The following is a 14,302-nucleotide window of genomic DNA, read 5'->3' as shown; positions in this document are numbered from 1 at the left end:
TCTTTACAATTGACATTAAACATCAACATTTAACATTTACAATTCAAGGTCCTGTTCAGGTTGCATTTCAAGTCCTTCTATTTACAGTCTACTGATATTGCCAAGTCCAAATTCTTCTTTGCAAGTTGGCTGGCTCCTGAAGACTCCAAGGGCTTGATGAACAGGTTTGCAACATGATGAAGGTCTCCAGGAGAACTCTCACCCATTACAACCACAAAAGAAACCCTTAACAAGGTGTTAAGGGCTTATAGAAATCATGGTCCGAGTCTGGTAGCCTTGTCTTCTGCAAAGAGCTCTTTCAGCCTTTCTGCTGCTCTGAGTCTCCACCCCCTTACTGGGTCAACCCATTCTGGGCCAATCCATTCTGGGCATGGGGGTTACAATAGCGCATCTTTGGGAGCAAAAATTAATATAAGACACTGTCTTATATTCGGGGAACCGCTGGTACATAGTACTTATATGTGTTGGTGTGTACCAGTGTTTCCCAAAAAAAATAAGACTTCAGTGGTCTTATGATACAATTTTTGCTCCCAAAGATGCGCTATGTCTTATTTTCAGGGGATGTCTTATTTTTCCACTCCCCAACTGCATGCTCTGGTGTTCTGTTCAACGGGCATGCTTCCAAACAAAAACTTTGCTACGTCTTACTTTTGGCAGATGCTTTATATTTAGCACTTCAGCAAAACCTCTACTACGTCTTATTCTCAGTGGATGTCTTATTTTCGGGGAAACAGGGTATCTATCTATCTATCTATCTATCTATCTATCTATCTATCTATCTATCTATCTATCTATCTATCTATCTATCTATCTATCTATCTATCTATCTATCTATCTATCTATCTATCTATCTATCTATCTATCTATCTATCTATCTATCTATCTATCTATCTATCTATCTATCTATCTATCTATCTATCTATCTATCTATCTATCTATCTACTCTCTCTATCTATTGATATATATGTATATATGTGTGTATGTGTATGTATGTATATACCTAACAAACATTAATTATATATATAGGCATATTTTCATACGTCTATGAAAGAAAATATTAAGGTGCAAGTTTGCACTCTCTAAACTTATTTCATACGCTAAACCACAAAGGTTAAATCTGGTGCATGTTTATGCTCCCCAAACTGTTCAAATTACTAACCAAACAGTAACTTAACAATGGACAAGGTGCTCTATAGCATTGACCAATAAGCTTAATTACAAAAAAGTCCAAAGCTCCATAAACAAATTTAACTGAAGACATCGTCGTGCCAGAAGAATCCTCCTCTATGTTATTGTGATTCAATAGTCAAATAGAGGGAAGAGTTCCCTGTTCTGTAATTAACCTCCGGGAGGTGGCTGGAGATCTCCTGGGATTACACCTGATTTGTAGGAATGCAGGAGTGCAGAAACACATCTGGCTGACCAGATAAACTCCACCACTCAGGTGGAAGAGTGGGGAATCAAACCCAGTTCTCCAGATTAGAATCCACCTGCTCTTAACCACTACACCACCCTGGCAATGCCTTTTTCCTATTTCAGCTGTCTCTGATCCTGCAGAGTGGCTGCCCAGTTGGGTAGGCTCTTAGCAGCCTTCCCAATCCTGTCTTCTCCACCTGGATGGGCAAAAATGAAGAACGATAGTAGCAAAGTTGCCACAAGGATAGGGCTTTTTGTCATAAATTCTGGACCTTTCACGCAAATGTGACCCTTTGACATACTTGGCTGTGAACATTGTGAGAATCACAATAGCGTTCTCACTGCATTTTTTTTTTAAAAAAATTCCTCTTCATCCCCTCAAGATTCCTCTGGTCCTCAACATTGACCCTTCTTGACCTCAACTATAACGTAAAGAAAGAGCCCTACTCTGTTCTGAAAGGTCACTTCCATTCCGCTGGTCAGAGGAGGCAGGATTCTATTGCGTAGGAAGGGTCAGAGCAATTCCAGCTCTACTAGGAAGTACAAAAGACAGTACACTGGCTGCAGCAAAATGCCGACGTAGCCATTTCAGTGATCTCCAAAAGAAGCCATGCGTGATGCTGGATTGGTGTTGCGCAATCCAGCAAGGCTGCTTAGCACTGAGGTACATTTGAACCTCTTTCTGGGCAGAATCGAGCATTGCTTCATTAAAACGGGACTCTTCATGAAGTTGAGTTTTCTTTTTCTGGAAATGTTTCTGTCTGGGTGAAGAAAAGGACAAGAAGGTACATCAGGGCATCTCCTAGGATTCCTAATCTCCAGGTCAGGACTGGAGATCTCAAGTAATTTCAAATGATCTCCAAAGGAAAGAAATCAGTTCCTTGAGATGAGTATCAAGTTACCTTTATCGGCATTTAAATACAAAATACATGAAAAGAGATTCAACCTAAGCCAGTGATGGCGAACCTTTTCGAGACCGAGTGCCCAAACTGCAACCCAATTGGCACTTATACATAAAAGTGCCAACGTGGCAATGTAACCCTGAATACTAGGGTTTTGGCTATAGAAAAAGCGGTTGGTTCCAAAGGTGCACGTTACTCAGGATGGGTAAGCTTGGTGGTAGTCCAGTGGCTTTGCTTTGAAGCAACACAGTACAGTAACCCAGAGCTGGTGGAATCCCTACAACCCTAGGAGGGTTTACTCAGAAGCAAACCCCATTGCCAGCAACCGAGCTTACTCCCAGGTAAAGGATCACGCTTTTGTTCTTCCCATGAAAATCAATAGGGTTTAACAGCACTTAACAGGGTTACCTACACTGCTTCCCCAAAACAAGGTCTTAGGTTTAATGCTAATAATCTCCCTGAAAATAATTACACTGTTATCACATGTAGAACTCTGTGCACGCGTGCCCACAGAGAGGGCTCTGAGTGCCACCTCTGGCACCCGTGCCATAGGTTCGCCACCACTGACCTAACCAATAGGAAGAACTTCCTGACAGTAAGGGCTGTTTGGCAGTGGAATCCGCTGCTCCTGAGTGTGGTTGAGTCTCCTTCTTTGGAGATCTTTAAACAAAGGTTAAATAGCTATCTACCAAGGGTGCTTTGATTGTATATTCCTGCATGGCAGGGGGGTGGACTTGATGGCCTTATGGTCTCTTCCAACCAGTGGTGGGATTCAACGGAGTTAGCACTACTTAGGCAGGAATTTCAGTTATTAAAGCAGTGCCTGTAAACAAGCAGATAAATTACATTATTTACTTGAGATCCCACCAGCCGGAACTGGTTTGTTGCAATAAATTATTTGAATCCTACCACTGCTTCCAACTCTGTGGCTCATTCCGCACATGCAGAATAATGCACTTTCAAACTGCTTTCAGTGCTCTTTGAAGCTGTGCAGAATAGCAAAACCCACTTGCAAACAGTTGTGAAAGTGTTTTGAAAACGCATTATTTTGCGTGTGCGGAAGGGGCCTATGATTTCTGTGCTCTAATGAGAGAATGGCAGAAGAGGAAAGGCATCTGAACACTTTCTTCTTCCCTGACTTTCCATTTCCAAAATACCCCCCTGATTTATTTTGTCACCATGGAGGAAAATATGTAGGAGAGAGCAGCAGTGGCGTAGGAGGTTAAGAGCTCGTGTATCTAATCTGGAGGAACCGGGTTTGATTCCCAGCTCTGCCGCCTGAGCTGTGGAGGCTTATCTGGGGAATTCAGATTAGCCTGTACACACCCACACACGCCAGCTGGGTGACCTTGGGCTAGTCACAGCTTCTCAGAGCTCTCTCAGCCCCCCCTACCTCACAGGGTGTTTGTTGTGAGGGGGGAAGGGCAAGGAGATTGTCAGCCCCTTTGAGTCTCCTACAGGAGAGGGGGGATATAAATCAAACTCCTCCTCCTCCTCCTCCTCCTCCTCCTCCTCCTCCTCCTCTTCTTCTTCTTCTTCTTCTTCTTCTTCTTCTTCTTCTTCTTCTTCTTCTTCTTCTTCTTCTTCTTCTTCTATGTATGTATTCATTTCTTTTCCTCTTCAGTGGGTAATTTATAGGTGGAAATCTGGCAGAAGAAATGGTGGAGAGGTACCCCACTCTCCATGTGTGGGTCTGCCCCTGGAGACTGCTGTCCGGACAGCCATTTTTTTTGATAAAATAAGAATACAGCTGGAAAAAATAAAATAAACCATGACATGTGATTAACATCACGTGTTGTTGGGGAGCTTACTCAACCCTGGCATCCACAGTCATTTTTTTTATTTCTGGAAAGCACTGACATCTGTCCTCACACAGCTGATCTTGAAGTCATCGCAAGGAGGAAATAGTTGTGTGATGTTGCTGGGGCGGGGAATGGTGGGGGGGTGGAACCCACACGCGCTTGTTTATTTTTGTAAGCATTTAGCTACTTTTCATTTAGAGCCCTGCCAAGTAGGAGGAAATAATATTAAACCTCTTCAATGCGAGTTCTTTTGGTGTCAAACTTAGGAAACCAAAAAGAAAAGAATGAGAGACACGCGTCTTGTGAATACAACCTGAAGCGGATTTCAAGGCCCAACTCAAACTTTCTTGGCTACAACTGTTATTTTTGCAGAGTGCACTCATTGCATAGGGGTGACCCAACTGTTTTCCCACCTTTTTAAAGCCTTTTGGTACATCACGTGCACGCGGCATGGGGAGCGCACTGCCTTCTGGGGCATTCCCTGGTTTCCGGGAGCGCCTCAGAACGGGAGTGCCCCAGAAGGCAGTGCAGCAGCGTGGGATGCTGCCACACTGCCTTCTGGGGCACTCCCCTGTCTGGGGGGGGGCGGGGAAGGGGAGCGTCCCAGAGAGGCGGTCTGGCAGCCTTCCAAAAGCAAAGGGACATTTAAAGGAACCCCATGGGGCGCTTGGGACGAATTGGTTAAAAGCAGGGACATGTCCACCAAAATGAGGGACGATGCAGTACACTATCATTGCATAAAGACTGAGAGCAGCTGGGGCATAGAGGTAAAACATTTTCTGGGCATATAGAAAATCCCTGGCATCTCCAGTTGAAACAACCAGGCAGTAGGTGATGTGAAAGGCTCCCACCGGAGCCCCTGAAGAACTTCTGCAAGATTAATCCCCTTCCACATATGCAGAATAATGCACTTTCAATCCACTTTCACAATTGTTTGAAAGTGGATTTTGTTATTTCTCACAGTAAAATCCAGCTGCAACGTGCACTGAAAGTGGATTGAAGGTGTATTATTCTGCATGTGCAGAAGGGGCCTTAGACTGTACGGATCCTGTTAGATCGATGGTTTGATTTAGTATAAGCAGTTTCATGTGTATGTGTTCAAGCCCCCTGTACTATAGAAACTATCAGACCACTCAAAACACAGATCACATGGCGAAACTGCCACACAAAAGAACAAGCAAGCCCTCATTTTTACCAAAATGGCCCCCGGGCAACCATTTTGCCTGGTTCCTCAGATTTATTTGTTTGTTTTATTTATTTAGGTTATTTATAGTCCACCTTTCTCACAGGGATTTAAGGCAAATTACACATAGTGAGCGGATACAATCAGCAAAATGGGATATTCCACAACCAACGTGTTAGGATTTTTGAAGTCTGGAGCCACCAGAAAGAACAGAAGCATAGCACCTTAACCACTATACCACGCTGTCTCTTAAACTGAGCCAGTACCTTAAACTGGAGAATAAGGTAAAATTGCCTTTCTCTCTTCTCTGTTGAAGTAAGCAGAGGTGGAGTTGCAATCGGGACATCTGGGGCACCTTGTCCCCGATGCTGCCATTGCAGTCACATGTCAGGGCCGGGGGCGTGGCGGGGTCAGGGTGGGGCATGTCGGGGGCAGGAGGGGGCACACAGGCAGTTCATGTCCTGGGCGCAGTTTCCCCTCCCTTAGTCACTGGATGTAAGCCTCAAACAGGAATGAGGCAATATGACTCAATTCCCATTCATCCCTGCAGCACCCCATCCTGTTGAGTGTTTTGCTTGTCTCCTGACCCTCAGAGATGAGCTCTGGGCTGCTTTGGACAGACCCTTCAATGGCTGCTCTGCCATCTCCGTCTGTGAACTTTTCCACCGGACCCAACTTTTGCACTGAGTTTAGTGATCCAGAATCTAGCGTGGCTCTGATTTGTTTCTAAATTCCTTGCATAGTTTTGTCATGAAGAAGACAGTTCAAGGGTACGTTTTTATCAACAAGGGCCCAGTGGGAGTTATGTACATCTGGCAGTCGGACAGGACTGACTCAGTGTCTGAAAATTGTCTAATTATATTTGTAAACCAGTTGCAACCATAAGCCAAAAAAATGCACTGTTTGTATATTGGCTGCCATTTAGGGAAGCCCAGACTTTGATGAATCCCCAGAAGGGAACCTGGAAGCCAGCCCATTGCTCTTGTGTGGTAGTCAGCACGCCAAATGGAAGCGAAAAGGAAATGGGAGAGTTGTGTTTCCAATTAGGTCAGACTCAGCCCAGCCTTTGTTCCACTGAACACCATCCTTACGTATACAACTGCTGCACAAACTATTCTTTCACCAGGTCCACACCTTGGGACATTTACAATGTGTATGTTGGGTGCTGTGTGGTTTCCGGGCTGTATGGCCGTGTTCTAGCAGCATTCTCTCCTGACATTTCACCTGCATCTGTGGCTGGCATCTTCAGATGATCCTCTGAAGATGCCAGCCAAAGATGCAGGCGAAACGTCAGGAGAGAATGCTACTAGAACACGGCCATACAGCCCAGAAACCACACAGCACCCAAGTGATTTCAGCCATGAAAGCCTTTGACAATACAATGTGTATGTTACTTGACATCAAGTTATTCATGGCAACCTTATAAATGAGTGACATCCAAACCATCCTGTCACGAACAGTCTTGTTCAGGTTTTTCAAACTGAAGGCCTTGAGTCAATCCATCTCATGTTGGATCTTCCGCTTTTCCTTCTACCTTCAACTTTTCCCGGCATTATTGTCTTTGCCAGTAAGCCTTGTTTTCTTAGCGTTGCAATAGCTAACTAATTATTATGAAGAACAGAGTTACTCTATGAAGTCTAGCATGGGAATGAATTGATCAACTATTCAGCAATATTGGTGGGACCCTCTGTTATCCTGGATTGGTTTCCATCCACTAAAAAAAGTAGGGTGTAGTTAATTGTGCCTGAAAAAAAGTTGTGCATGGCAGCATCCTGGCCCCTTGATGCACTGTATAGAATACAACGTCTGTAGTGGTTGCTTGGTATAACGGTGAGCAGTTAAGAGTAGGTTGACTCTGATCTGGAGAACTTAGTTCAGTTCCCCACTCCTCCATGTGAGCAGTAAGGTCTTATCTGATGAACTGGGTTTGTTTCTCTGCTCCTCCTCATGAGGCATGCTGGGTAACCTTGGCCCAGTTCTTTCCGAATTCTCTCACCCCACCTACCTCACAAGGGTCCCTTCCACACATGCAGAATAATGAACTTTCAATCAATTTTCACAATTGTTTGCATGTGGATTTTGCTATTCCGCACAGTAAAATCCAGCTGCAAAGTGCATTGAAAGTGGATTGAAGGTGCATTATTCTGCACGTGAGGAAGGGCCTGTTGTAGGAAGAGAAAGGAGGAGTTTGTAAGCTGCTTTGAGAAAGGTAAGGTAAAAGCTTGAGCGATACAGGAAAAAATTCAGTAAAATTCGGATTCAGCTTGATTTGGCTGCAAAATTATCATTATAGCTGAATCAGCCCAATCCTTGATTCGGTATACCCGAATTTATTCGGATATACCGAAAAATTGGGATTCGTTTACATTTTTTGGTATTTTTAGCCATTTTTCTGTTTTTGGCCTGCGGGGGGTACATGTCTTATGCTAGCAACACCATCATTTCAGGGTATCTTCAAGAGTCTCTCCAGATGATACCACCAAGGTTTGGTGAATTTTGGTTCAGGGGGTCAAAAGATATGGACCATTGTTCATCCTGCATTGTTTCCAGTGGAAGTTCATAGGAGATGGGGCTACTCCTCTGGGGGTCCATAACTTTGGACCCCCTGAACTGAACTTCACTGAACCTGGGTTATATCATCAGGAGGGACTCCTAAAGATAGCCTGAAATTCTGGTGCCATTTGCTTAAAAATGCGCCCTTGGCAACCCCAAATTTCCCCAGATTCTCCCTTTGAACTGATCTGACTCCATTGCAGCTAATGGGGAATTTCCCCAGATTCTCCCTTTGAACTAATCTGACTCCATTGCAGCCAATGGGGTGCACATTTTTCCAGGTAGAGTCACCAAACTTTCAGGGTGGCTCCAGGAGACACTCCTGGGAAGGGCAGCCAGGTTTGGTGAACTTTGCTTCAGGGGGTTCAATATTATGGACCCCAAAAAGGGTAGGGTCCATCTCCCCTGAAGCAAAGTTCACCAAACCTGGGTGCTCTTGCCAGGAGGGTACCAGGATTCACCTTCCCGACACTCACTCAACTCCTGATTTGCTTTGAAGAATGCTGGTTTCAGGGCCTTCACAGATTCCCTCACCTTCCCTGCAGTAGCCTGGCTGGTATCCCATCATGCACTATGGTGAAGAAGCCAAGGAATAAGCCACCATGTCCACATTTGTATCTCACACAAGACCATTGTTAGGAGAGATTGTGATTAATAAGCCAACTACAAACCATGACTTCAGATCTTTGTTTGATGTACGGTCCATAATTACTTGAATAGTCAATGCTGTGATGAACAAATTCACCTTAATTAGTTTAGTTAAAATGCGGGTATGAGTGATGTTGGAACCAAATCAGAAAATGATGTGTTGGAAAAAAGCCATAATCAGTAGCTGGGTTGACAAAATAGAGATGTGTGTTCTTCTCATTCGTGACCATGCAAATTGTTTCGCCCAAGAATTGATCTCCTTGCTGGAGAAAAAATTTAAAAAGCCATGTCTCAACTCTGTTCCTAAGTTACAATCTAGACTGGTACCATCCAGGTACAGGGTGTACTTGATTTTTCTTTGAGTAATTATAAGGTGCTGAGTAACTGTCATGTTACGTTCAATTTAAACCCCACATTTATCCAGTTACTGATTCCTGGTTTTATCTATAAATGTTCACTGGCTCTTTCATACAAACAGGTGTATGCATTTATCTGTAGATTAAACATGCATTTCCATAAAATGTGAACAAGGCCACTGATATTTGGTGTATTGGAAGACAAACATCATCATCATCATCATCATCATCATCATCATCATCATCATCATCATCATCATCATCATCATCATCATCATCATCATCATCAAAACTTTTATACCGCCCACCCCCGAAGGGCTCTGAGCGGTGTACAACATAAACAACATAACATAACTTAACAAGTAGAGCACTCTCACAATTTTAAATCTAAATATAATATAAATATGGGCTCTAAAACTGTAAAATAATGAAGACCATTTAAAATACAGCGTACAAAATATAGCTGGTTTCAAAATTTAAAAAGCCCCCTTTGAGAGGGAAACGGAGGGACCCATAGATGTAATAAGGGCCACAGAAGTTGAAAGAGGGAGGGGGGGGCATCACCGGGTGTCTACCTTAACACGAAACTATTTGAGGAATGAGCCCAAGATATTTTGGCATTTCACATCAGTCGTGTTCAGCTGTAGCTACCTGACGACATCCTTTCTTTCCCCTTTGGATCGGAACGGCAGAAATTGTGCTGTTGCAATGCATCCTTGGACAGTTCTGTAAGCTGAGCATCGTCATGGAATCAGCAACGCAACGGATAGTTTTTCAGGCCGAGTCGGCGAGTCACGTTGCGGTACATGGTCGTTTGCTTTCCTGGTAACCAGTCTTGCTTTTTAAAAAGTTTCACCCATTTTGCATGTCAACCAGTTGTTCTGAAGAGGATGAGTCATTTGCAAACCCATTGCCCCCCACATTGTAGGTCATATGCTATCTGGTTATGCTCTGTAGTCTTGATGTGACATCAAAACACCTCTTGCAGTTGGAGAACAACACCAGACCGATTGAGAGGGCATTCTTCTGCCGCTTCTTCCTGTGAAACTAGTTGCAAAACAGAGCTTCCAGACACAGGAAGGGAAGGTGTGAAGTGTGTGTCTGAAGGTGAGCTCCCCAAAGGATTCTGAAACCACGAGATCAGGATCCCACAAGCACATCTGAGTTTAGGCATCAGGTGAAGAGCCGGAGCCGGCGGAAGGCAGAATCATTCCAGAAACTGAATCACAAGTGGTTAGTTCCCTTCTGCAGAGTTCTTCTCCATGGAAAATATGAGTACCATATGAGGTCACTACCGCCACTCTGGTTTTTACTCTGAATAGCAATGGGTGCTCCTTCTTCACAGACATCTCAGAGCCCTTCATTTCCTTCTCAGAGAGGTCATCATTGGAGAGGGGGGAAGACGAGTGAGTTGTGTGACGTATCTACTGCAGAAGTTCTAGGACAGCATCTTGAGCAGATGGTTGTCCACATACAGAATAATGCACTTTCAATCCACTTTCAGTGCACTTTGCAGCTGGATTTTACTGTGTGGAATAGCAAAATCCACTTGCAAACAGTTGTGAAAGTGGATGGAAAATGCATTATTCTGTATTTGCGGAAGGGGCCTCTGACTTTGTTCTAGTCTTCCTTGTTCTAGCCGACAGTATAACCATAACACAATACCAATCCACAGTCCCAAAGCATTCAGGGCAACTTTAAAAATGCCATTGCTCCAGTCAGGATGGGGCATACCCTCCCCTAAGCTGCTGCTGTCCAGCTCTAAGAAGCAACAGTAGAAAAAAATAAAGGGGAAAAGTGTTGGCATTATGTTTGTTGTGGGGGCGGGAGGGAAAGGAGATTGTCAGCCCCTTTGAGTCTCCTTACAGGAGAGGAAGGGGGGATATAAATCCAGCTCCTTGCAGGAGAGAAATGGGGGGTATAAATTCTTCTTGTCTTTTCTGTCTGTTCATACCTTGCTTTTTATAAAGAAAAATAACATGCATCAGAGAAGCGCGTGGATCCGTAGCCATCATGATCGGGCATCTGTTTTCTGTTCTTTTTTCCCCTATTTTTTAGGGAGGTTCCGCTTTCTCTCCGGCATCAATCATCAGCAAGGAAAAAGCACAGGAGCAAGCTGCCGATTTGGCTGATGAACTTGGCTGCCCTTCATCCGATGGTGAAGAAAGTGTCTCCTGCCTCCGCCGGTTGCCTGCCAAAGCTCTCAACGATGCGCAAACCAGGGTGGGCATATTTCTTGTTAAGATAACCCTAACTCAAGTGGGTGAGCCCAGTGGTGGGATCAAAATTTTTTAGTAACAGGTTCCCATGGTGGTGGGATTCAAACTGTGGCGTAGCGCCAATGGGGCTTGGCGGGGCACGATGGGGGCGTGGCCGGGCATTCTGGGGGCAGGGCATTCCTGCTGCGCCGGTCCTTGGCCGGGAAACGAATGCACGCAGGCGCAGGCTGCCACGCACACCGGTGCACCTCCTGCTAGACTGCTTCAAGTTCTGCGTGCTACTGCTGAGAGGAGGGGCGTAACTAAGGCAAAACTCACGTGGCAAAATCACCAATTAGTAACCCCCTCTCGGCACACACAAATAATTCGTAACCTACTCTCGGGAACCTGTGAGAACCTGCTGGATCCCACCTCTGGGTGAACCTGTGGAAGAATGCTGGGGTTCAGAGGCAAAGCATCTGCTTGGCATGCAAAAGACACCAGATTCAATCTCTGGCATCTCCAGTTGAACAGTACCAGATGATAGAAGTGAAAATTCCTGACACTCTTGAGCAGAGGTGTATCGGTGGGAAACCTGCAACCTCACCCTTATCTGCAACCTGACTGTTCCCAGCATTCAACCGCGGGGCACCGCCTCTGAAATCCAACACATTATTTTCCAGCCTTGAGCAGCCCAGTAGAATTGTCTGCATGTCTTTGACAGTGATGAATTAATTAGACCGCAGTAGATGATCAGAACATGGATCCAGTGGTGGCCACTGAGGTGGGGTGTAAATCAGTGAAGGAACTGGGAAGGGCAATGGCGTACCTAGGGAGGGAGTGTGAGGGTGCTCGAGACCCAGGTGCCACTCGCCTGGGTCGTGTGGGGGGCACGTTTGGCCACCTGCTTGCCAGTGCTCATTTGCTGCCACTCGCTCACCATTCTCACCGCCTGCCCTGCTTGCTGCCCGGCCTGCTGAACCTCACATTGCCACTCACCTGCTGCTGCTTACCTGCCCTGCTCAGTGCTCACCTACCACCTTGTGGTGCTCTCCCTCCCCCTCCTGCGGCTGGGGCTGACAAGCCGTCCCACCGTCCCTTTCTGAGGTGTTGGTCTCCTTGTCTGCAGCCCCGGTCTCTGGGGCTCCTAAAGAAGTCAGCTGCCGGAACCACAGGGTGCCCCCTGAGAGGGGAGGGGAAGGTGCCCTCCCCACCGGCTGGGCTCTCCCTACGTGCGCCTGGGGTTGGTAGCCCCTCCCGCAGGGGGACTGCCGCCCCTTATGGAGTCCGTCTCTCTTCCCTCCTCCTCAGTCTTCCCTGTTCCTTCCCCGCTCTCCCTCTCTCCTCTCCTCTTCGCCTCCCCGGTCTCTCTCCCTTCTCTCTCTTCCTCCTTGCTTTCTCTTCCTCCTCTTTCTTCCACCTTGCTCTCTCTTTCTCCTCTTTCTACCGCTTCTCCGCCTCCACTCCCTTCCGCCTCTTCAACTCGCCACCCCCTCGCTAGCCTCCGTGTCTCCACTCCCAACGCTCCTTCCCCGGCCGATCCCAGCCTCCGCAGTTCCCTCCCGCGCCCTACTGCGGCCAGCCTCGCTCTTCCGCCCTGCCTTTCCTTTTCAAGCCTCGGCCGGGCTCTGGGGGCGGGCCTCGCCTCGCTCTCGCCCCGATCAGGCTTGGCCGAAGGCTTCAGCAGCGGCAGCTGCTGCTCCGGCCGCAGCTGCGTCTCGTCGCGGCTGTCTCCCGGCCGCGCTGGGTCCTCGCCGCCGCCCTCGCCGGCTCCCGCTGCTGCGTTGTTGCTGGCCCCGCCCCCTGGCCAGCCAAGTCCGGGGCGAGCCCCGGACACACCACTTGCCTGTCCTATGCTCACCAGTCAGCTCACTCACCCGCCCACTCTGCTCGTCGGCCTGACTCACCCACCTGCCCTGCTTCCTTGCCCACCCTGACCACCTGGCTCAATTGAGGGGGTGCAATTTGGGGAGGGGCACAAAATCAGTACTTGCTCCTGGTCACCATTTCCTTCAGGTATGCCACTAGGGAAGGGAGGAAACCTTGCACCCTTTTCAGCAGTCACCTGTTTCCATTAAGGTGTCTGATTAAGGTACAGTTCCTCCAACAGATGCCATTATGGCAGCTATATGCAAGAATCACCTCAACAGTTCCAGGTGCTGTTGACCAACAATGGGATCACTCAGTACTCTTGACTGTACCCCAGTAGATGCTTGTTGGTGAAGGACACAGGGCTGTCCTCTCTATTAGTCACTGTTCCAGGGTTATGACCAGTGATGGGGTTCAAATAATTTAACAACTGGTTGTTTGCACGCACCATTTTAACAATGGGTTCTGCCAAAATGGTGCAAACCGGCTGAATCCCACCTCTGGTTATGACCATCTGGTGCTTCCCACCCCAATTCACTGTCCACCGTTGCATGGTAGGGCCTCCGTGCCCTTTCTTCCAACCTCAACTATCTGTTTCCCTTGTAGCGACTTGCTGTAAGTGGGCCCTTTCAGTACTGGAGCCCAGTGGTCGACGACGTCTATCTGAAGGAGCCTCTAACATCAGCTTTGCAGTGCTCCCAAGCCGTGAAGTTGGATCTGCTCATCGGAAGCTCTCAACAAGATGGGCTGATCAGCCGAGCAAAGGCAGTTAAGGTACTTGCGATAGAAAAGCACAGTTGAAGCTAGTTACGGAAAGAGAAGCTGGGCTGTACTTTGGTCGACCACATGTTCTTTTCCCTTCATTCTCCAACCCTTTCCTGTACTTCACATTGTAGACCACTGCCTATGGCCAACCACGTGAGTAGGATGGGCTGACTCAGGGGTCTGCAACCTGTGGCTCTCCAGATGTTCATGAACTACAATTCCCACCAGCCCTTGCCAGCATGACCAATTGGCAAGCACCATTTTAACAATGTAGTTCATTGTAGTTCATGAACATCTGGAGAGCCGCAGGTTGCAGACCCCTGGACTAACTATTACAGGATGGAGAAGAAGAACACCAAACTTCCATTAATAGCAGCCGTCTCAGCAAACTTCATCACGGGTAGTTCTATTTTTAGACTTAGAATGAATTAATTTCCAGCAGTAATTTGTTTTGGTACTTGTGATCCTGGATTTGGGGTGAAGTTCAGTGGAAGAGTCTCTACTTCTGCAGGAATAAGGTCCCAGATTCAATTCCAGACATCTCCAGTTGAAAAGAAGAAGAAGAGTTTGGATTTATACCCCACCTTTCTCTCCTGAAAGGAGACTCAAA

The 14,302-nt window shown here is 46.7% G+C and overlaps 1 protein-coding gene across 1 annotated transcript in view; it reads left to right on the top strand.

The window, feature by feature from the left end:
• The window catches only part of TG (thyroglobulin), a 188,198-nt gene that overhangs the window by 132,974 nt on the left and 40,922 nt on the right, over positions 1 to 14,302 (top strand). Inside the window, exons 39-40 of the mRNA XM_048508584.1 lie at positions 10,919 to 11,083; positions 13,534 to 13,701. Of these exons, the coding sequence (XP_048364541.1) occupies positions 10,919 to 11,083; positions 13,534 to 13,701 (333 nt within the window). The remainder of the gene's footprint in view (positions 1 to 10,918; positions 11,084 to 13,533; positions 13,702 to 14,302) is intronic.

The sequence above is a fragment of the Sphaerodactylus townsendi genome, linkage group LG09 (genome assembly GCF_021028975.2).
Source record: "Sphaerodactylus townsendi isolate TG3544 linkage group LG09, MPM_Stown_v2.3, whole genome shotgun sequence".
Lineage (NCBI taxonomy): Eukaryota > Metazoa > Chordata > Lepidosauria > Squamata > Sphaerodactylidae > Sphaerodactylus > Sphaerodactylus townsendi.
This window is presented reverse-complemented; position numbering and strand designations above follow the sequence as displayed.